The following is a 24,170-nucleotide window of genomic DNA, read 5'->3' as shown; positions in this document are numbered from 1 at the left end:
GTCAACGCGTTAATTATTCCAATAATCACGAAAAAAATCAATCTGCATGAATAACGTTTATTTTTTAGCAGTAGATTTAACGAAAAGTGCAGCAAAACGGTGCAAAAACATGAATATACTGCAAATACTCCTATTCAAATTCCACTGTCATATATAATGTACATTGTATGTATGTTTTCGGGAAACAAACACACCCAAAAATACATTTTTTTTCTTGGGAGCTCCAGAGGTAGGCAGGCCCGTGGGAGAGCCCGGAGCCTGAGCGAAGCTTCCGTGTCTTCCCCTTACCGCCCTCTGGAAGACTTGCCTGGCACGGCCAGACTAGCCTGGAACTCCAGACTCACCGCTGTTCAAGCTATAGAGTCTGGGACCTAGCTCCTTATTGGCCTCTCCAGCCCAAACAAAATCGTCCGTGCAATCAAATTCGTTTATTTGCGTGATGTGTTCTTCACGAGCAACGTCACTCTTGCGCGTTGGAAGTCGTCTCCAGAACAACACAGATGGGGAACTGGAAAGACGAGAATATGTTGCAATCCGCGGTAAATTAAATCTTAAATGACCAAAAACACATCGAGTCACTAAAACCAACAGCGCTAGCCATGTTAAATAAACTTTTCCGTTCTCTTCGTATGTTTATTTCCTTGCGCTAGAGTTTCTTGTTGCTTTACCAACGTCATGTTCGCCCGTTGCTGATTGGTCCACTCCGCTGTGTTTGTTGTGGCTTGCTCCGCCCTTGAAATTTGATCCGCGGAACGGTCGCCAGACTCTATCGCTGGAACAGCGGTGAGTCTAGAGTTCCAGACAACTGGAAGATACCCCCAGCTCGGTTGTCTTGGAAACAATTTAGAAGTCAAAGAGATGACTAAAGCAATTATGGCCAATGATTTTCAAGCTAAACCATCGTAATGACGATATTATTTTCTCCGTAATCACGTGGATTAATTAACAAGTTGTGTTCATAACAAAGGTTTTATTCATTGTTCTCTTGAACTTACTGCTCTGCATATATGGGCATTGATCTGCACACCTCACAGTAAACCTCGTTTTTTGTCTCATAGCCGAGCCAATTCCAGCGGTCTCGCCACTGGGGATGAAACTTCTTTTCATATTGGATTTCGCTTTCCCTCAACTTCTCTGGTGACTTGATCTTTCTCGAGTGGTCTTTTTCCCTGGTGCTGTGCCAGGTTCTGGGTGTTTCAGACACATGTCGTCTTGTTGTATAACATTAGGTGGGTACTGAGACTATCAATCAGCAGCAGTGGAGGCCATAACCAGTGGTGGGAGCATTCTGGTGCCCCTGACGGTCACCGGGCAATCTATATTGTCGACCCCTGAATTACGATACAGTTAAGTGGGAAAAAGTCTTAAAAACGGTTTAGTTTAACTCCCAGTTAAAATTTACTGCAAAACCAAAATATAAAAAAATAGAATTACACATAGCCACAGTATTTAAAATAACTGCTTAACTTGGGTGTTTGCAAACTTAATGCTAATACACAATGCAAAACTCATTAGCTTTGGTCATTAAAAACAAAGACAAAAATGCCAATGTAGTTACCCCAGTCAAAAATTGTATCCCCTGGGTGGAGCCACAAGGAGGTAGATTTGTGTCTTCATTATTCGATCAAAAAATTGAGTTTGAATGCAAAAACTCAAAAAAGTACATTTGAAAGCTATTTTTCTTAGTTTTTTTTTATTTTTTATTGAAGTCAATTTTTTTTGGAGTGAAGCAACTTCTTTAATTGAAGTAATGTTGTTTTGCGTTTGGGCCACGTTTTGGCTAGGACATTTGTGTCTTTGTTATTCAATCAAAAAATAATTTGCTTCAAACAAAAAATATATATTTTCAAACGAAAAATAACTTTAAAAAAAGAAACATTTCAGTCATAGAAAAGAAGTATTTGAATGCGAAAAAATATTTGAGACTCAAATTTTTGCATTTGAATAATTGTTAATTTAAAAAGTGTTCTTTGATTTTAGCAATCCTTTTTGTGTTTGGGCCATATTATAGGTAGAACATTTGTGTCTAAATCATCCAATCCCCCAAAAAGTTTCTTCAATCAAAAAAAAATTTTCAAACAAAGAAAAACATCATTTGAAAAATAAAATTGCCCTCCTCTAATTTTTTATTTTTTAAAAAAATAATATGCAAAGTAACTGACCGTCTAAGGTGCTAAGACCTGCCCCCCCCCCCCCTTAACTCTGCTTATACTTACGGGATCGTCATACTTCGGGTTATTTGGGTATCTTAACGTTTGGTATGCAGCTATGACCTACATGCCCCAAAATGTGATGTTCACATATGTAGACTCTTAGTTAAGAATATATATATTTTTTAATGATTACACTGGTCTGCAAGCAAAACGCTCCCTAGATAAAAGTAATGACTCTATACTAAATTTGGGTCACTAAAAAAGAAAATGAGGTCAAAACTGTCAATTGGCTATACCTTTTGAGAAACTGTATCTGACCTAAATGTTAAAATCCAAATCTACCATGTGAATTGATTGTACTACAGTGGCGACCCCTAAGAGGAAAAACTATTTGGAATGGATTTATATACAGCATTGTTTTATGAATAAATAAAATTATGTAATAAAAACAATTAATAAAAACAGAAATATGGCCCCCAATAGCACTCATAAAGGGTTTTTTGGACAATGATAGACGTCCAATTCATTTAAACTGGGAGGATTGGTTGTCAATACTAATGTTTCAATGCCATTGATGGCACTAACCATCCAATCCATTTTGAAAGGGTGGACTCTCAGCTTTCTGTCAATTGTTGACGAGTTCGATCATTTTAAATACCTTGGGGAAATCTTTGACTTTAGTCTTAATTTTAAGCAGCATGATAAAAAAGTAACACAAAGTTAAAGCTAGTTTGTCTAATTTTAAACACATAAGACCTTATCTACCGACGGCGGCTTCAAAGGTTTAGGTATATACACATGTCCTCACCTTTACTACTATTACACATAGTCTCAAACATCAGAGAACAATCTAAAACCAATTTAAAAGTTCTTGATTAAAAAGCCAATGTATCACCACCAATGTAACATTGTCAAGAAACACCAATTACTGGACTTTGATAGCTATCAGGTTTTTTTTTTTATTTTATTTTTTAGATGTCTCATTTTTAAGGTTTTGAATGAACTAGCCCCTCCACCATTATAGCACTTCATGCATGGAGAAAAAAATCTTCACAAATAAGCACAAGTGCACTGGCAAAAAGGGACTGTGGGGTGAAATGGCATATACTTAAATTAAGTCAAATGGTGGTGTCCATTAGAGGAACATTGTCCTGGAATAGACTGCCAGATCAAATCAGACTGTGTGACAATATCAACACCTTCAAATTGACCGTTAAACAGTGCCTGAAAACAAACCAGACCAGCTCCCATTTATGATTTTAATGAATGTGTAAAGTGTGAACATGGTTTTTACTTTCTTGTGTAGATTTGTGTGTACAGTATTCTGTGTTTACGATGCATGGATATTATGTCTGCATGATATGTTAGGCTATATTATTTATTTTATTGTTTATAGAATACCTGCCTTAGGACAACCGATGAAATTTTGCTGCCATGCTAACTACGGCATATTCATATCGATGTTTTTTTTTTTTTTTTACTGATGCATTGATCAATGTGCATTGTCCTAATCAAATAAACAAATGAAAATGAATGATAATTATATTATTTAGCTGTCAGGGTTGTATACATTTTTAGACACACTGTGTATGTATGTTGGGGGGGGGGGGGGGGTATATATACGCTTACACACTGACAGCCACTGAGTTTGTCTGAAGTATCGTATTGAAAACCAAAACAGGCCAACAGTGCCTACTGCTGGAAGCCATTATCAATTACAATTGGACTAAAACTGCCCGTCCAAATCACTGGGTTCCATTTTTTGCTTGTATAGCTGCACACTTTTAACAAGAACAAATACAAAACTTAATCAGTATACATTTAATGTACCATGCTTATTACCTCCGCCAGTAGGTAAAACCTACGGAAGGCATGGGTTATAAATTCAGTTCCATGTCTGGTTTGGGTGTCTGTGTTTAAGACAGTAACATAAGAACGATTAAAGGGATTACTGTCAAACTTGCAGGATGTTTGGAATACAAAACAGAAGAGGTGATTAAATTGAGGGTAATGAGGTCAAAGAGGTCAGAACATGTATTTTGCATCAAGTTGATGCCAGGTTTGCTTATTTGACTTAAAAGTTTCAGGTTCAGTGATATGCTGAAGAGAAAAAGGGTCAAATGTCACAGAGGTCAGAAATATGGCAAGTCTTTGAATTTGACTCCTTAGGTTGAGTTTGCTCTTTGAGAATGCTACCCTAATTCATTACATGGTTGTATCTTTATTTTTGGTGACGGTATTTAGCCTAAATATGGTGGAAAACTTTAAGAAAATGCTCTTAATGCTACAGTACACTACAATCACAATATGAAGAATTGTCAGTTAACAACTCCCTCAAACTGTGTTTTATCATTTTGTCAAGACAGTCTAACGGCTGTCATTTGAACACAAATCATGTACTGGAACTAAGGCCTTGTTGAGGGGACGTCTACACTAGGAAGGATAATGGCCTTAAATCTGTAATTAGACTATACGGCCTGTCAGCTAATGTACCTCTTGTCCGGAGATTTTATTACACAGGGTCGCCTAGTATAGCCAGGGCTATCCTAATAATAATCGGATACAAAGGAAGTGACATCACGGAGCACGCCATCGCGGCATTGTAAACAATGGAGGTGAATGGTCCAGACGCAGCTTTCCTGCTCCTTTTTTTTTTTTTTTTTTTACAACTGAAGGAGCCTGTAAATTTTACGCTTCAATACGTACGGAGAAGACATCCAACAACATAAAATATTATATGCATCATGTTCAGAGTTAAGAGGTGACCTTCGCGGACGATGATTTCACACCCAAGGCTGCTCCTTTTTGCGCAGGCGTATTTTGTGCAAATGCAAGCGTCATTTGTAGGAGCGTGGCGTTTATAAACGCACCTTAAACGTATTGTGGATAGATAACAAAATATTGTCCGATTTACAAGGTAAAAAAAAAAAATCCGTCCTAGTGTAGACGTAGCTTCAGATTAGCAGTCAAAATCGGATTTTTAGTCCATCCAGATTGAAACTGCATGGGTCTTTTGTAGTCTGAACAGTCACAAAGCACAGAAATCTGATTTTTGCGTGACGGATTGAAATCACATGCAGGAGGTAGTTTCGTATCTTATATGGACAAGATGCTTCTCAGTCTGAACAGTTCAGATGGGATTTGGCTGTCCGTGACGTCACCCTATGGTGGATGACACCTTCGTTGCCACAGCAACCTGCCAGATGTGTCAATAATGTGGCCCAGTCTGAACAGGTCCAGATCGGATTTGGACATTTGCTAAAAATAGTGTGAACAGTCAGCCCTAAATATCAGATTTGAGAAAGAATCTGATTGGAATCAGATATGCCTGGAGTCTAAATGCAGCCTAGCTGCTCCCTCATGAGAAATTCAGCGAGCCCTTGGCAGAAATGCAGCCCACTGGAATGCACATACACCATCGGTTAAAAGTTGGTGAAAAGTCTTAAAACTTATGACCGCGGGTGTACTGTGTTAATATACCCAATTAACTGCTCACTGATTGAACGATGACAGAAATGACAAAAAGATTTAATTGCTTATGATATATTGGAAATATTTTCAGCACAGTTTCAAACAGCATTCTGGAAACATTACAAACACAATTCACAAGAAAAAATATCAAAATGATATAACAACATTCCATGATCACGTCAAAAGCATAATCCTTGTTTCATTTTTAGATATTGTAAAAGGGAACCACGGACTTTAAGACTTGTCGGCTCTAATAAACCACAGTTGTTCTCTTTTACTAAAATATGTTATTAGAAACAAAAAATATTGCCATATATTTAAAGATCTATAATATTTAGGATGCTCTGACCTACAGATGGCGCTATGATTTATGCGCGCAATGCACACTGGGAGTGACGATGCGGTTGGGTTGTACTGGGAGATTAGCTGTTCTCTATACTAGCGAAACTAGTACGACGACTGGCATGATTTTGTCACATTTTGCTGCTGGTCAGATTGTTTTGTTACAGAGCTGTGGGATGAGTTCCCAAAGTGGTACCTGCATCCAATTCCGGCTCATCAACAGTGTCTTTAAACCAATCCTAGGCGGGCTGTCGAGATATTGACTTTGATTTGAGAGTTAGTATTCCTGATCCCTTCGTTGTTAGTTGCATCATTGCCTTGTTTTTTTTGTTTGTCTGCCTCTCACCGTGGTTTTACATTTTTTTTGTCTCCCTTTTCGCGATCGCGTGTTTTTTGTGTGTTCAATAAACCCTTTTACGCAATCCCTCTGTTATTGCTGTCTGCTTTGGGGTCCAACATTGCTTCCGCATTCGCGGACCGTAACAGATTTTTTTATTTTCATCTGAGGACTTGAGTTATTGATTACAGCTAATAGATTGATAAACAATACACATAATATCGATCCAGAGAAAAATAACATGGTCCTTGTGTTGTTAATGTTACTAAACAGTGTGGTCTTGAACGCTAGCTGCATGTAAAGAAGGTGCTTTAAGTACAACTAAAGGAAACGACAGTCCTTTTATATCTCAATGTGCAAAATATGGTGTCATTATAATCTGTTGGGCAGAAAATTATACGAATAGCCAGCAATTAAAGCAAATCTAATACATTCATTCGTTTTCTGTGTCGCTTATCCGCATTTATTTACACCATATTCAGGTTGTTTATGCATTTTTATGGTGTAAATTGTCTATTTTGCACATTTGTATAATGAGAGTCCCACTGAATGTTAAAGAGTGCTTATTCACCCCCACAAAAGCTTCGGGAGCAACATCTGACAAGGGAGCAAAATCTGAGAACACTGGCAAGACGATCATCAATCTGGACAGGGCTTTTACGTGACAATGATGGTTGATAAGGCAGCACTCTCTCGGTCACGGAGGCAGAGCCCATTAGACATCTCAGTTGAGGCAAACGGTCTCAAAGTTTATTAATAATAATAATGAAAATCAGAATAAACTGATGTGTTTCACTGCATATTAGGCCTGAATGATATTGGAAAAAACTATTGCTGGGATTTTTTGGGGGGGTTTGCGATATTATATTGCAATATTAAAAAAAATATATATATATTTTTTTAAAAGAAATTTTGACTAGATGACTTGAATAGCTGTTTGGAAAGACTTTGGATGACTCACAATGACCAGTGTACAGTGATCCCTCGTTTTTCGCGGTTAATGGGGACCAGAACCCGCCGCGATAAGTGAAAAACCGCAAAGTTGCGCACCCCGCCCCCCAAATTTTTATTTTTGTGTGTGTGTGCTCAATGTATTTATTCAGATTTAGCATTGGAAAGAGATACATATAAGGCATGTTTTTTCCTCACCTTTTCCCCAAAGTATGATTAATATACATACATTATGTATGTATGTATATATATATATATATATATATATATATATATATATATATATATATATATATATATATATATATATACATACACATAATGTATATATATATTTTAATAAATGGTTTTAAGCACTTCAAATGTAATAATTATGATCAGTTTTAAACATAACTGTCCAACCAAATCCATTTTGAACAAGAATAAAGTACTGTAGTAGAAAAATGCTTGGCTTTATTAAATACTTCTGTTTATCTACCTTAGCTGTGACTCTTGGTGGACATGTAGAAATTATTAACTCCTCATGATCACTTCTGGCATTTAATTTATATGTCTCAAACGTCTCCACACACAAACACACACACACACACACAGACACATTCATTCCAAAGCGGCTTCCTTGCAGAAACTGTTTAACAAGTTGAACGATGATTGACAGCTGCCGCGCTGTGATGTCCGCCTCTTTGGCAAGATCAAAGATACCAGCATCGTTAACTTTAATAAGCAAGTGCTGCAGTGACTGTGAGGTTCAAAGAGCGTGTGAGGCTCTGCGCAGAGCAGAAAGCAGGGCGTATGTGGATTAAAAAAAATAAAAACTACCGCACGTCCTTGCGATGGGACTATTGCGCACGCACACATCGCGATGGCGATGTTTAAACGATATATCGTTCAGGCTTACTGCATATCCTAATTATATATTAAGTACACGACAGCTCTGGGTGCTAACATTCTCGATAATTATATTGAAACAAGTTTGATCACACAAGAAGATCTGCAAACAAAAACTGGAGTTCTTGACAGCTGTCAGTCACTAGACGAACGTGCCACATGAACACTACCTGTTTTATCTGACTCTCATCTCGTCTCATCCCGTCTTTCCTGTTCATTTTGCTTTTGCTGCTCTTTTTGTGAACTGTTGCTAGTGCTGTCCTGCTCATTGATGTTCCTCTCGGGTTCAAATTGTAAAGGCTAAACAGATACAACCCTTTGACGTCACCACTCACAGTGCATTGCGACGTCAACAATAATGGCGACCTAGTAGTTAAACTAATTTTATAAATTTTATAAAAACGAAAAAATCGAGTGATTTTAATATCAAATTATTATGACTCATCCTAACATTTATCTTTTAATAACTACAAGTCTTTCTGTCAGTGATTCCCTTTAATAACACTGCGTACACAAATGATCCCAGCCACCAATGCCATACGGCATTACTTGTAAACTCTTCGTTAAAATAAGCAAAACGTATGCATTATGAGATACTTTCTTCATACCTAAAAGAACTCACAAATTTGAGCAGAAGAGGAGCTTTGCACACTTTGACAGCCGTATTCATGGCACTGCCTTTTCCATTCTTCGTGACGTCCGTACCATCGGCCCAAGTGGCGCCATTTCCACCTGACAACATCTTGCCCGGTGCAGGAATGACTTGACAGGTGGGAGAGGTTGTGCGGCTGTCCTACAACTTCTCACTTGAAAAAATAAGCATACATTTTTGGAGAATACGTGTATGTGACATTCATTGATGTGGAGAAAATGCAATTGCAGTATCTGACTTCAGTGTGGCTTTGACATAAATTCCACTAATCCTAATGTTTTTTTATGTATGTGTGCACATGTGTGGCAGAAAGAGATAAGTATTGTTTACCTGTCTAGGTGAGAGAGGACATCACAAAGCTGTGTGAGCAATGCCCTGTGCTTGTGAGGATTCCCTTCAAGTGCGCCGCTGAGCCGACTGAGATATGAATCCAGGTTTCCGAGGGACGCTGTCTCACCTGTGCCTGTTTTAAGATTCAGAGGAGGGAGGCATAATTTAACATTAATCATAGACTTCATAATGATATTGACGGGACACATTCCCCAGACACAGCGCCACGCCTTCATGTCGGGGGCCGTCCCACACTCTGCTTCAGTCGGTCGAAGTTACTCTCAAACACATGCAGCGATCCAACGTCAGATTTAGGTTGAAAAAGTACAAAAGCTGTACCGCATGCAAACAGGAAGGATTGTCTCAGGAGTGATTTGTTCGAGGATCCAAGGTAATTATTATATTTTTCGTACCATCCATGCATTTTGATATGTTAAAATTAATGGGAGAAATTAACCGCTACGGCATTGGCGTCATAATTTGCAAAGTTTACGGAAAATAAATGTTTTTTTGCTTTTTACCAGGACCAAGACTGTTTTACTTTCATATCTATAAAGTATTCAGAGATTTAGGCATTTATTCACAAGAATTTTCAACGTAAAAAGCTCTTTGTGGTGATAAGGCGGCGCCACAGTGGCTTCAAGGCTAGCAGCACATTCAACATACTTACGAAAATAAATGCAAACTGCCCGGTTCTTTGCTCTTTTCACAAAGAATCGAGACTGTTTTACGTCCATATCTATAAAGAATTCAGGGTTTTAAGCATTTTTCACAAGAATTTTCAACGTAAAAAGCTCTTTGTGGTGATAAGGCGGCGCCACAGTGGCATAAAGACTAGCAGCACATTCGACATATTGATGTAAAATAAATGCTAAATGCCCTTTTTTTTTTTTTTTGCTTTTTTTTTGCTTTTAACCAAGAATAGAGACTTTTTTACATCCATATCCATAAATAATTCAGGGATTTAAGCATTCACTCAAAAGAATTTTCAACGTAAAAAGCTCTTTGTGGTGAACAGGCGGCGCCACAGTGGCTTAAAGACTAGCAGCATAATCGACATACTTAAGTAAAATAAATGCTAACTGCCAATTTTTTATTTGCTTTTAACCAAGAATCTAGACTGTTTTACGTCCATATTTATAAAGAATTCAGGGATTTAAGCATTTATTCACAAGAATTTCCAACGTAAAAAGTTCTTTGTCTGTGTTTCCACTTGGTCAGCTTTGATGGAGATAGGTCCCATATTAATCGGCCCAGCACTCCGTCAATATATTATGAAGTCTATGCACTAATCTAACCTAAATCAGTAATGGAACCATAATTACGATAAACCTGTGTGTGTGACGAGCACTTCGAAATACTGCATCACCTCATGCTGTTGTCTTCATTTGCTAACCTGGTAGCGGCACAGCAGACAAGCTGTTGACTAGCGTGTGTTTAATGGCCAGCAAATGCTGGTGAAGAGCCTGCGTGCGCTTCTCGTCCTGGCTCAGCTCGGCCTCCAGGCGTTCTTTGGCGTTGTACATGTCTTTGATGTGCCTCTGCAGCACCGCGTTCTGCTCTTCAAACTCCACGTTGGCCTTGCGAAGTCGACGTAGCTCCGCCTCTCGAGCTGCAGTCCAATTGAGAAAACAAAACAACATGTCGTTTACAGGAAATCTTAACATGCATGAGGATTCGAAAAAGATTTAAAAACATACAAGGGCTGGATTTAGTGAAAAAATCCAATTAAATGCCTGATACTAATGCTGTTGTAGGAATATATAGTGTTTGACATCATTGTAGCAAACACTGGTTAAAGCAGAGTATTTGGCTGCCATTAGCATCGCTAGACACCCAATCCATTTTGACTGGGAAAGGCTGGCAGCAAATGATAGCTACCAGTCGTTCCCAGTCAAAATGGATTGGACTTTTATTACCGTCAATGGCACTGAACGATGAGCATTCATACTTAGGCCTCCCATTTTAACATCTGTCGTTGTCAATGGCAGGCAATAAATTGATTTAGTTTATTCCTTGGTTGAAAGAAGATTGCAAAGAATGGTATTGATGTCACAAGCATTTTGTCATTTTATGGCATTCTCAATATATTTGTTCATTATTATGTGTTTTAATTCATTTCTTATGTTTTTTCCTTCTTCGATTTAAGTATTATATAGGTTAGTTAAGGCTTTCCATGGATATTTTTGCATGTCTTTCAAGTCAGGGTGTTGTTGTGTGTTGTCTGAGATGAGTTGCGAGTTTCTATGTATGTATTGTGTGCGCAGAGGCAAAGAAATGCCATGAAATGGGTATTTTAATTCCTTCCCATCAGTCACTAGTTAACAGTTTGGTGTAATCATTAGGGCAGAAAGGTGGACAACACACTGGACTGCTCGGCAATTGAGGAGGAAGGAACTAGGGATGTGACAAAATATCGAAATGGTGATATATCGTGATACTTATCGATATGCTCCTGCCAAGAATCGAGATATCGTTTTAAAAAGGTGTCAGTGTTTAAAAAAAAAAAAAAAACAAGCAACCATCAAGTTGCTACCAAAATCTTCCACCATAATAGTGTAGTGCTGCAACGATTAATCGATTAACTCATTCGATTAAAAAAAAATATTGAAATTAAATTTTGTTGCTTCGAGTATTCGTTTAATTAAAGTGGCGTTGTAATGGTTTATTTTGAAAGTGCTTGCATCTAGTTTTATTGATTACACTGCCCTCTGGTCTGCCTCTTTTCACATGGCTGAATCCAACTGCTCCCTGTTAATACCAATGTAAGTTTTTAGAGTTAATGTCATTCATAATTTAGTTTATAGGTATATTTAGCCCTTTTTTACAGGAATATGTGTCTGAATCATTTGTTAAGAGCATTGTAAAAAAAAAAACTTTAGCATTTTATAGCATTTAAGCTAGCGGACTTTTTCTATGTAAAATAACCAATTGTTCTTTTGTTGTAAATAGATCTTTTTTTTTTTTTTTTTTTTTTTAAATTATAGCGTTTGAGACTCCCTGCAGCCCTATAATAGTGTCTCAGATAACTCTAAGGCTGCCATTGACGGTGCTAGACGCCCAATCCATTTAGACTGGGACCGTTCGTTCATTCGAAATAGGGCTGCAGCTATCGATTATTTTAGTAGTCGATTAATCGATGAACTATTTATTTCAAATAATCGAGTAATCGGATAAGTAACATAAAAAATTAAAATACCTGAGCCTCACACGGTGTGTGTGCATATATATATATATATATATATATAAAAAGAGGATCTATGCACAACAAAAGAACAATTGACTACCTTACATAGCAAAAGTCCACTAGCTTAAATGCTATAAAATGCTAACGCTTTTTTTACAATGCTCTTAACAAATGGCTCAGACACATATTCCCACAAAAATGGCTAAATATACCTTTAAACAAAATTACGAATGCATTAAAAAAATCATTAGCTCAAACAAAAACTTAGCTTATGTTGGTCTTAACAGGGAGCAGATGAATTCAGCCATGTGAAATGAGGTAGACTAGAGGGCCGTGTATCCACCCAAATCAATGAAAATAGATGCAAACACTTTCAAAACAAACCAATACAGCGCCACTTTAATTAAACGAATACTCGAAGCAGCAAAATTTAATTTGAATCTTTTTTTCTAATCGAATACTCGAGTTAATCGATTAATCGTTGCAGCACTAATTCGACACCAGAGCATTCGCAGTCATTCTGTTCAATTTTTCGGGGCATTTACAGGTCACTTGCTGTTCATTTACAGGTCATTTCCTGTTGAGTTTGAGTCACTACCTAATCATTTGGGTGATTCCCAGGTCACTTCCTGTTCTGTAACCCAAAATAAACCAGAAGTGACCCATAAAATACCCCCAAATCAACAGATTAATGACCTTAAATGGCCCAAAATTACCTCATTGCCTGGCATTGGCTGTCTCTGACGGCCATAGACGTTCAATCCGTTTGAAGTGGGAGGGATGGCAGCGAATGAACGAATGCTCATTCGCTGCCACCCTCCCACTTCAAATGGATTGGACGTCTACTAGTGATAAACTCATTCCAATTCACAGCAGAAGCTTGTTTTTCTGTTTATTAGCTGTTTGTAGAATATCCTAGAATGATTTCCTGACCAATGTAGTGATAATCCTTGTATCGCCGTATCGTCAGATCATTGTTATCGTGAGCTTTGTATCGCGTATCGTATCGTGAGGTAACAAGAGGTTCCCACTCCTAGAAGGAACATTAGTGATGTGAGGCACTACACTACCAAAATTTTTAAAAACAGATAGTAATACTGTTGTTACCTTTGTTTTGATCAAGGAACTCCTCTGTGAAGATCGGTATGTCAAACCTGCTTGGGAGTTCAGAAGTCTTGGGGGGGCAGGAAAGAGAAGAGATTGATCACATGCCTTTTTTTAGTGGATTTCTATTATAATCAACAAATTAACAGATGTTTTAACCCACTTATGGATTGTAGCTAAATTTAGAAACAAATCTACAGTATAAAATCATCTTAGTATGCTCCAGGGCAGTTTGACTCAACTGGATTTGGTATAATTAATGTGACTCTTGGGCTGTGTGAAGGAAATGGCCACGCACCTTTGGTATGCCTGAACTGGCGCTGATAATAACAGACGGATTGTCCTCTGAAAGACAATCTGCATGAGTACAAGAACACTTTCCACATCAAATGCTGTAGTTTGTATGCCGTACAGGGTAGACAACAACATCAAAGCCACCTTTTTTAATCCGCTTGTCTTGTAGCTTCGTACTAGTGATCTGATATGCTTCCGTCTGATGATATTCCTTCAGCTCCTGGGCATACTGCATCTTCTCCCGCTCTGCCTCGTCCAGGAAACGCTGGGAAGGCAGATTCAAGATGTCTCAAAAACAAGAGGAGACATGGCCAAGCTCTGTCTAGCGTTTGCTTTGGAACAATGGTGGTATTAAGTAAAAAGTAAGCTTGAGAACGATAAACCGATACCACCGGATATCCGGTTTTACAGTTGAGAGATACAGCTGTATCGATAGCAAAGTTACCATTCGACAGTAATTAGCCATTAAATATTCAATGAACCGATCGTAGAGATAGATTCGGGCTATCGCGAGCACAAGAATCGGCTTCTAATGCCTAGTTCAATGCATTGCTTAATGGGATAATAATTTAGCTTTTACTTCACATGCTGCGCTTGTGTCATTCACCACACAGCGCACTTAGATTGAGACCGCACGCATGATATAATATGGACAAGCACAACTCACAGCCGTGGTTGCCTCAGAAGAACCGCTACTAGTCGCCGTCATTACCCTATCGTCACGGGCGTGTCATAACAACGCGAGAGCTAACAAAACCACTGTAACGCACGCTCCGTAACATTTTCTTCACAGCCCAAACCGAAACTAGTAGTGGCAACGAAGCAACATGCTAAAACAATGGACAGTTTGAGCACCGACGCCAAAAAAGATATGGACAGTGATGAGGAGTAAAAAATGTGGAAACACAGGCATAAGTGAAAGACTTTGCTGTGTATAAGGTTAAAGTAATGATTATTGACCTGTCTGTCTAAAAACCCATATCTTTATTCCCCCAATTATACCAGTGGTAAAGCATAATTTATTATTTATTTATGATAACATTGCAGGTTTAATTCTTTTTTTCAACCTCTTGTGTTCAAAACACCAGGAAATACAGTAATTAAATTACTGCACTTTATTGTTGTCTGTCACTGGAGTTTTATCATCAATCCCATCCAACAAAATGGCGGTCATATAGTAAGCCTTAATTTTTTTTTCATATAAAATTAAAACATAACATTGGTATGAAATTTTGTTGTTTAATTTTGCTATGAGAAATGTCTTTTTTATATGTTTAAAATACTGTACGAACACACACAACAAATGTTTATTATCCTATCCTTTTCACTCTGTATGGAACGGTATCGTTCTTAAACTGTATCGAATCGCTCGGCCATAAAAATGTAGCGTTTTTTTAATCGAATCGTAACCTGTGTATCTAGATACATATCGAATCGGCTTCATGCCAGAGATTCCCAACCCTATTAAAAACAAATGAAAAATTGAAGGCCACATCATTGACAAAAAACTTGGTGGGTCGGCAGGCACACCAAAGACCCAATTTGTCTGTACAAACAAGGTGAAGTGACCATGCACAATTGTGATTTACCTGTTTATCGTTTGGTGCTAATCGCGTCCATTCTGCTCCGAGCCGCTTTGTGATTTCCGGGAATGGCAGGTCGGGATATCTGGCCCGCATTACTTCTCGCCGCTCATTCAAGAAGCGGACATAGCCGGTAACTGGCGCCTTGGGACCATTGGGTAGCACTTTCTTCCTTTTCTTTCCCTTGGGCCATCCTCGTTTCTTCGGCTATAGAGAAGGAAAGCAACACAAGTCAAGGGTTAATAATAGTGGTCTTGCAGCTTTGAGAGAATGGCCCAAATAATACAATACACTAGTGCTGCAACGACTAATCGATTAACTCAAGTATTCGATTAGAAAAAAAATATTCGAATTAAGTTTTATTGCTTCGAGCATTCGTTTAATTAAAGTGGTGTTGTAATGGTTTATTTTGAAAGTGTTTGCATTTAGTTTTATTAACTGGGGTGGATAAACTGCCCTCTGGTCTGCCTCATTTCACATGGCTGAATCCAACTGCTCCCTGTTAAGACCAAAGGAAGCTAAGTTTTTGTTTGAGCTAATGTTTTTTATGCATTCATAATTTAGTTTTTAGGCAAATTTAGTCGTTTTTGTGGGAATGTGTGTCTGAACCATTTGTTAAGAGCATTGTTAAAAAAAAAAAAAAAAAGAAAAAGTTAGCATTTTATAGCATTTAAGCTAGCGGACTTTTGCTATGTGAGTTAGCCAGTTGTTATTTTGTTGTACATAGATCTTCATTTTTTTTTTTTTTAAAATACCGTTTGAGGCTCAGCTCTGGTATTTTAATTTTTCATGTTCCTTATCCAATTACTCGATTATTCGGACAAACTAGTTCATCGATTAATCGGCTACTAAAATAATCGATAGCCGCAGTCCTATAATAGGCCAACGAAAAAGTGTGCAATGTTATTCATATTTCACAGGTCTCCAGACTGCTCCTAAATCGGGGCATTTCACTCCAAACATTTGACAAGTCATTTTTTCATCTAGTTGCACCTGTGCATGTAGGTGTTTTGCAGATTTATTATTATTTTTAAATAAATATTATTTCTCTTTAATTTTTTTTTTTGGTGGCTAACAAACTTCTACTCCACACTTCAGCCTAATTGTTGGCGGCAATGTGCAAATAGGTTGCTAAAGCATTGCATTTATCAGCAATATAGTAAAAATGAGTGCAAATGACAATATTGACTGGGTTCCTCCAGCTCATGGAAAGTTAAATTGAAGACTTATTTATGTTGTTTGAGAGAGAGACCAACTTGACAACAAACCAAAATTGTGGGCGGGGCGGGTACAACAGGACGTCAAGTAGTGTGATTTAGTCATTGCTAAAAGTCACACCCAGTCAATCGTATGACATACGACAAGTGAAGGCACATATACAACAGAGTATTGTGAGGTGATATCACTTGATTTACCATCTGTTGTATTCTTACCACAACATTTCTTGCAATAGACCGGCAAAGTCAAGATTTTTAGTTGAATTTCATTATTTTGACAGCGTTATTGTTAGTTACGCTTGTGTGAAATCTCGCAAAACCTTACACGAGATTGGTGCCATATGGCTCTCGGAAATCCTAGCTGGGACGAGTTTTAAAAGTATTAGTATTTAATACAGGTGGGAATCTTTGGGCACCTAACGATTCGAGTACGATTCCAAGGCTACAATTCGATTATAAATCGATTATTGATGCACCCCCCCCCCTTCCCCCAGCTATTAGCTGCTTTTAATGTTTCGTACATTAGTTACAAAAATTGTACAAAATCCTCTTAGGCTTAAATAAACGACTATTTCAGTATCAAGTTAATAGTTCAAAACAGTAAATCAGGCATGAAAATGGGTCAGGGGTTAAAAAGGTGAGAAGGGTGTGGAGGAAATATGTTCCAGTACACTGTACACCCCAACAAAATATTGAGCTCTGTCGACCCACACTATGTTTCAGCAGGGCCGTGCAGAGACCGGTGGAGGGGCGGGTGCTCGTAGATCAAAAGGGGCACATGAACAAGTATTTAATACACCTTAAAACAACATGACTTCAATTTTAACCAGCTTTAGATAATAATTGGCTGCGAATGTGACATACTTTAAGTGGGAAGGGGCAACAGTGAATAGAAATCAAAACTGTCATCAACACTTTCTGGCTGTGACTCAGTCAGTCTGCCTCTTTTCTTCCTTCAACCTCTGCATCGAAACTTCCTTCCTCAACTTGTTCATCTGAGAACAAACCACATCAGATGGTCACTGAGCCACCAAAAGCACAGTTTTCTCAAAACTATTATTTCATTATTATCCATACTTAACAACTCTAGCACCTAATGATTAATAAAGCAATGACATAAAATCTTATAGAAAAATAACATTGTAATTGTGTTTATAATTGTATTTAATACCTGACTATCCTTGCAAACTTGTTCTTACCAGGTCTGCTATTCACCCAGCTGATGAGGTATCCGCTGCCTTTAGCAGCCTCATCCAACTCCTTTTTTTTATCCCTCAATCTCCTTTCCCTACGAGGCATGTCTATGTAATGAAATATAAATATTAAAAAAAAAAAAAAAAAAAAAAAACGGACTCCCCGGTGGCTTTTAGTTTTAAAGCTTTCTTAATTTCTTTCTCTCTCAATAACGATGGAGGTAGATTTGTGTTTTTATTATTCAATCAAAAAACAAAGTTACTTCTATCAAAAACAAAGTTGCTTCAATCAAAACACAGTATATACTTTTAATCCCAAAAAAGTCACTTCAATAAAAAAAATTGTTTTTGATTGCAAAAATAAATTTGAGACAAAAAAAGCATTTGAAAACTATTTTTCTTGATTGAAACAAATTTTTCCATTGAAGTAATGTTTTGCGTTTGGGCCACATTTTGGCGAGGACATTTGTGTCTTTATTATTCAATCAAATAAGTTGCTTCAAACAAAAAAAGAAAAACTTTGCACATGTGTCAATCACCGTTTAACAAAGCCTGAGAGGGTTTGAGTAGACGCACTATGAAGCATTTAATAAAGCCAAGCATTTTCTTACTACTTTCTTCTTGTTTAAAAATAATTCGGTGGGGCAGTAACATGTTTAAAACTTATCATAATTCTTACATTTTGAAGTGCTTGAAAACCATTTATAAATGATACTTAGGTGAAAAAAGTGAAAAAGCACGTCTTATATATATGTATCTTTTTTCCAATGTAAAATCTGAATAAATACATTGAACACGCACACAAAATGGGGAGGGGGGGCGCTACTTCGCGGTTTTCACTTATTGTGGTGGGTTCTGGTCCCCATTAACCGCGAAAAACGAGGGATCCCTGTATTCCTGAAAAGCTTAGCAAGAGTCATTCCCACCACTCGTCGGGCCGGTGTTGTGCCGACACCGGCCGTCAGCTCAAGTCACAGCCGAAAATAACGCGTCTCAGGCGGACGACGGGAGCGATACGAGGCGCCATCCTCCATCCGAGAGCATGCCGCTTAATTTGACTCAACAGTGTGTTTCTTCATCTATATTACCGCTAAATACACAAGCTTGACGCCAATTTAACGGGAGCTATTTTTTTTCATGGGAGATTTGGCTAGCTCTGGCAGTGTTCAACGCAAGCTGCAACGAATGGCAGTAACTTTTTTTATATCGCAAAATGTGAAAACGATTGAAACCATTACTCACCAAATTCAATCTGCTGGCAAATACAGGCAAGTGTGTATGCTGCGCTCTGGTCTGCCCCGGTGTGGATAAGGCCTGCTTTTTTTTCGCAGCTTTGCAAAGCAACCAAAGGCTCTCCGAGCACTCCATGTACACGTAGTGAGCGCGTTTGGAATAATGGAACGCAGCTTGGGCCGATGATTGGTTCTCGTCAGCGAAGCATCTAGAATGATTTGCTGACTGTCCACGTGTCACAGTTTTAAAGAACCGATTTCTTAAGTGCTCAGTTTACGTACTAAGTTAATCACATGATGATAATAATAATAATAATAATTAAATAAAACCTCCCGACCCCCCCCCCTCCCAAAAAGAATTTCTCCTCGGATCTACACAATTCACGTAGGTCGCCCTTTTTGACTTCAAAACGGCGAATTTTGCCGAAAGGTGAGAGATTTTCATGCCTGGTAAATAAAATACTCAAGTCCCCATTCTGTATCAGCAGCTTTAAACTACATTCAATTAATTTAATGTTGTGAATCAACCGTTAATGTTGTTAAAATTGCTACCGTTTTTCTATAATTTCCTTTCTGTCTACTTTCGACATGTGAAAGTTTTAAAACTGTTTCAACATTTAAAGATAGATTCAAGTCAGGATTTTGCCGATTGAGGAGTATTTTAGATAAAAAGTTAATTAGGCTCGCTTGGAAGGTTCACTACAACAGCCTTCTAGGGAAGTATACTGCTTTAAGATGGCGGCTGTTTATTAACGCCGGCAAGTCTGTCATTTCACATCTAGTTTTCTATACATGTGCTGCTAACGATGCCAAGTCTGTCATTTCGCATCTAGTTTTTTATACATGTGATATCTGCCGTAGCATTATGTGCGAATAGTTTGTAGCGGCGGCTGTCGGCAGCAGTCAGATATTATTGTTTTTTATCTAGCGGTATGAGTTGAGCCAGAGCCGTGAGTTGAGCATTGTCATTTACTGGGTAATGACAAGCATGATGTTTACTCTCGGTCCGTTCCTCATTGTATCCCGAAGACCTCGCTGACTGTGTTTTAGTTCTGCTTAACTTGTCATATTTCAATAATCAGAATTTGGATGTTTGTGAATCGTTCTAGAGTCTTCCATGGCCGAAAAGCGAATAATCTAAGAATCGGAAATTTCGCATACCTCTTAACAGGGGTGGGCAAACCGGTCCTCGAGGGCCGCAGTGGGTCCTGGTCTTTGTTCCAACTGATCCAGCACCGAGCTTTTAACCAATGAGGTTTCAATGAAAACAAGAAGCACCTGACTGCAATCAAATGATTGCACCAGATTGGTGAAAAGGTGTCCTCTTGATGGGTTGCAGCAAAAACCCGCACCCACAGCGGCCCTTTGTGGAATAGTTTGCCCACCCCGCTCTAGTATTTAACACGAAAAACAGCAGGGCTCCAGACTGCGACCAAATGGTCGCATTTTGCGACTAAAATTTGAGCCAGTACAAGCATGTTTTTCATCTACTCGCACATGCGTGACCAGTAACATTGCAGGATTTGTTGTTATTGTTGTTGCTGCTGACAAACTCCTAAATGGTTAAATCCACTAGTTGGTGGTAATGTAACGAGTTGGTTTGCCAAAGGAAAATACAAGGGAAGAAAAAGAAGGTGGCGGTGGGCGATGTGTGGAGCGGGTCAGGGGCTAGACACATGGGAGGCGACGAGCGATGGCGAAATGCTAAAGTCATCGCCGTTGAGCTAAAAGCCAACACATGGGGCATGATGCGACTGCAGACGCTCTCTGCCTGTAAGTCATCGCTCGTTTCTGATTAGCTATGAATTTGGGGGGCATTTTAGAAAAAATTCTGAGTGCCAACATCTTTACATACTGCTTTTTTATTTATGTCCCGAAAATCATTCCAAGAGGTATTGTAAACTATGTGCTGGTCGCACACTGCTAAAATGATACGCTCCTCCATGTTGACAAAGTGTGGCATGTGGATGTCAATTTTCGGGTTAGCCAGTGTCCTTGCAGGTGATTTGGCGATCAATAAATCCATTGCTGATTGGTTGTAGTGCCAGGTGACAGTGACAGAAATAGAATAGAAAATTTCCATGTTCACCTAATTTCTAAGTAGTATAGGCCTACTGGTTGATGTAAAAACTGATAAAGAATAAAATATAGATTCAAAAGCGTGGACTTTTATGCATTTATCATGAAAGTTCAACAGTGAAAATTAGAGGAAAACTTTGCATGTTGATTTACAATGTGCGCCTCTAAAATTTTAAGTCAGGGGCCACTGTGTTCCTAGTAAAAAAGTGTTTGCCCTGTTTCATGTTAGATACTACTACTGTATATACTAATTTTCATACCTCTCAATTTGGACTTATTGTTCAAATATGTATTTCAACATGCAAGATTGTGTAGCACTGCATACATATTATCAGTGTTGTTAATAACGGCGTTAGAATATAACAGCGTTACTAACGGCGTTATTTTCTTCAGTAGTGAGTAATCTAATTAATTACTTTTCTCATCTTGGCAACGGCGTTACCGTTACTGAGGCGGGAAAGGCGTGCGTTACTATGTTGGTTGACTAAAGCGAGAAAAGTCTGAGAAAGACGGACTCACGGAGACGAGAGAGCAGAGCAGGAGTGGGTAGAAGGCAAGGGAGGGTGACGCCGTTGCAAACGCGATGCTACTATGCTAGGTGGCTCCAATAATACTTGACTGTAGCCGATAGCCTACAAACTACGCCCACATGATACTTCGGTAGATATCACATACTGTATATACAGACCAGATGCAAATGAAAGACACGGCTGAATTAGCAACATGTATAATAAAGAACTAGATGCGTTAGTAAACAGCCGCCATCTTAAAGCAGTAGATTTCTCAGGAAGGCTCTGTTGTAGAGAACCTTCCTAGCGAACCTAAATAACTTTTTATCTAAAATGCTCCTAAATTGGCAAATTCTTGACTTAAATCTATCTTTAAATGATGAAATAGTTTTAAAACTTACACATGCCAAAAGTAGACAGAAGAGAACTAATGCAATAATGGGAGCAATTTTAACAACTTTAACGGTTGATTCACAACATTAAATGACTTCCACACATAGCAAAGTTTACTATCTAGTTATTGCAATATCCCCAGTGGCGCCCCCAGGGGGTGGCCAGGGGTGGCCTTGGCCACCCCTATAAATTTGTTGACCACTCCACTGGCCACCCCGCTTGCCAGTATATTGTTAGATTGTTGTAGCATCAGTTATGCATTTCATTCCAAATGCAAATCTGCCAGCACCTGCTTTTCTCCAGTACCTATTTTGTTTTGTTAAATGTACACCTTATGCCAAATATATACATAACATAATAAAACAGAATTGTTGTGGAACTCAAAATGTTAACCGGACAGTTATGGACTATGCACATTAAATCATTAGTAACATCAAATATTAAACAATACACAAAAGTATATCAGTGGCCGTGTCATTAAGTCTTTCTGATAGTTTTCCCCTGACCTTTTTACTGCAATAATATAATGAAAACCTGAAATTATGGCTTTTAGTTTTGTTGTGCCACCCCAAGATTTTAAGTGGCCCCGTCTGGCCACCCCTATGAAAAATTTCTGGAGGCGCCACTGAATATCCCTGTGTCCAGTTAAATTTACGGTGAAGAATTGGGCTAGGGCCAATTGCCCCAAAAAACCCTGTAAACTTCACATTGGGTGACCTATTAAAAAAAATAATAAAAATAAAAAATAAATAAAAAACATGAAAATTATCACCAGTTACTTTGCCAAGTAACTAATTACTCTTACGTTCAGGTAACTGAGGTACTAACGCAATTACTTTTTGGGAGAAGTAATTTGTAACTGTAATTAATTACTTTTTTAAAGTAAGATTAACAACACTGCATATCATGCATGAACAGTTTCCTACATTATGCATATTGGGTGTATAATTAATCGTTGTTTCATGATATGTCACTGTCAATCAAAAATAAATCCAGATTTCATTAATATTAATTTAGGGTGGACAGTTAGATAGTCCTCACTCCTCACTCCTCAATTTATTCTCACATTCTTTGTGATTTTAAAAGAATTAATAAGAGCATTATGTTGCTGCTTTGACAACTTGCTTTTAGCTAACCTTGAGAAACTGAAACTCATCTAAATGATTAATTCCAAGAGACACGGTCCTATTCGACCTCACTATTTTCTGTTATTTGCTTTGTACTTGGAAATAGGTTGTTTTTTTTTATTCGCATACTGTATTTAAGGAAATAGTCACCGTAATTCTATCAAAGCGTAGGCTATCGATCCACGACTGTCCGTTCCCATTTATATACGTAATAACGAAACTACATCGGAAACCGGGTATACTTGTTTTATATCAACGTTTTATGATGGCGGCCGTTAGAGCCTAGAATTATCCATTTGCATGGCATTATTTCATATGAGGAAAACTAGAATAAAACCAAGCAGGGAGTGAATGTTGGAGATTTTGATGTGAGTATATTAAAACAAAGCACCCACCTCTTCTTGAGGCTGTTCTGTGGACTGCGAGGCTCTGGGCTGCTGCGGAGCATCATTGTGCTCGTGTTTGACACCACCCATGATTTCCGTCGCTCCTGCTGGTGTGTAAACGTAGCAAATTACACGATTAGGCCGTACTGTGGCAGGGAAAAACAGACGAAACGTGAACCAAAGGAAAGAGACAACGTCCCATGCCTGGACGTCGCTTCTCTTTTGCTAACCCGCTCGCTAGCATCCAGTAGGGCTAATTGTGAGACAATAATAAAAGAAAAAAATAACATACGGGCCGGGGAGCGCAAATATACAAAAAAAAAAACACCTGTACATATTTGCATTTAAGTTTAACTACTTACATGAAATTCACCGTTGTCTAAATCTTTATTATTTTTATTCCCTTTGGATAATTATTACACCTCGCCGGGGATAAAAACTCCTTAGTAAAACAGGAAGACCAGACAAAATGGCACGTGATTGGCCAATAAAGGTCACTCCTGATTGGTCTATTTCTGTCATTCTGATTGGTCAAAACAGACACTCCTCATTGGCTAGTTTGTTTACCGGCGCTTTAAAACAGTCTGTAGCTCTGTCCTCCCAAAAAACAAAAATGGAAAAGGAAAAAATCTGTCGTCCGATTGATATCGAGACAGGAATGAAAGGGTTTTTACAAACTTTCGGTTGAATAGTGTTGCGCTCATCGTTGGAAACCAGATTGATCACGGACGCAATGTTTTGT

General features: G+C 38.4%; 1 protein-coding gene across 4 annotated transcripts; it reads right to left on the bottom strand.

Annotated features, from left to right (window-relative positions):
* Positions 1-418: 418 nt before the first annotated feature.
* hmg20b (high mobility group 20B) lies at positions 419-23,910 on the bottom strand. 4 transcript variants are annotated; one of them, XM_057842028.1, is made up of 9 exons: positions 23,791-23,910; positions 23,438-23,535; positions 15,299-15,499; positions 13,854-13,974; positions 13,714-13,772; positions 13,419-13,485; positions 10,521-10,736; positions 9,125-9,257; positions 419-8,948 (listed from the first exon to the last, which is right to left on the bottom strand). In XM_057842028.1, the coding sequence occupies exons 2-9, from the start codon at positions 23,516-23,518 to the stop codon at positions 8,936-8,938; spliced, it is 891 nt and encodes a 296-aa protein (XP_057698011.1). In that variant the 5' UTR covers positions 23,519-23,535; positions 23,791-23,910; the 3' UTR covers positions 419-8,935. The 4 variants fall into 4 exon arrangements, with proteins under 4 accessions (XP_057698011.1, XP_057698012.1, XP_057698010.1 ...); XM_057842029.1 differs by having other exon boundaries at positions 23,438-23,532; positions 23,791-23,899; XM_057842027.1 differs by having other exon boundaries at positions 23,438-23,681; positions 23,791-23,883.
* Between the last annotated feature and the right edge of the window lie 260 nt (positions 23,911-24,170).

The sequence above is a fragment of the Corythoichthys intestinalis genome, chromosome 7, assembly GCF_030265065.1.
Source record: "Corythoichthys intestinalis isolate RoL2023-P3 chromosome 7, ASM3026506v1, whole genome shotgun sequence".
Taxonomy (NCBI): Eukaryota; Metazoa; Chordata; class Actinopteri; order Syngnathiformes; family Syngnathidae; genus Corythoichthys; species Corythoichthys intestinalis.
The sequence above is the reverse complement of the archived record's forward strand: the minus strand, read 5'-3'. Positions and strand labels throughout refer to the sequence as shown.

Excerpts from the sequence above, each read along its gene's own strand:
- hmg20b (XM_057842028.1), bottom strand. The coding sequence starts at position 23,518 with ATGGGTGGTGTCAAACACGAGCACAATGATGCTCCGCAGCAGCCCAGA. Across the intron at positions 13,773-13,853 it reads AGACAAGCGGATTAAAAAAG|ATTGTCTTTCAGAGGACAAT; the intron begins GTGGCTTTGATG and ends GTACTCATGCAG. Across the intron at positions 13,486-13,713 it reads CCAGTTCAGGCATACCAAAG|ACTTCTGAACTCCCAAGCAG; the intron begins GTGCGTGGCCAT and ends TGCCCCCCCAAG.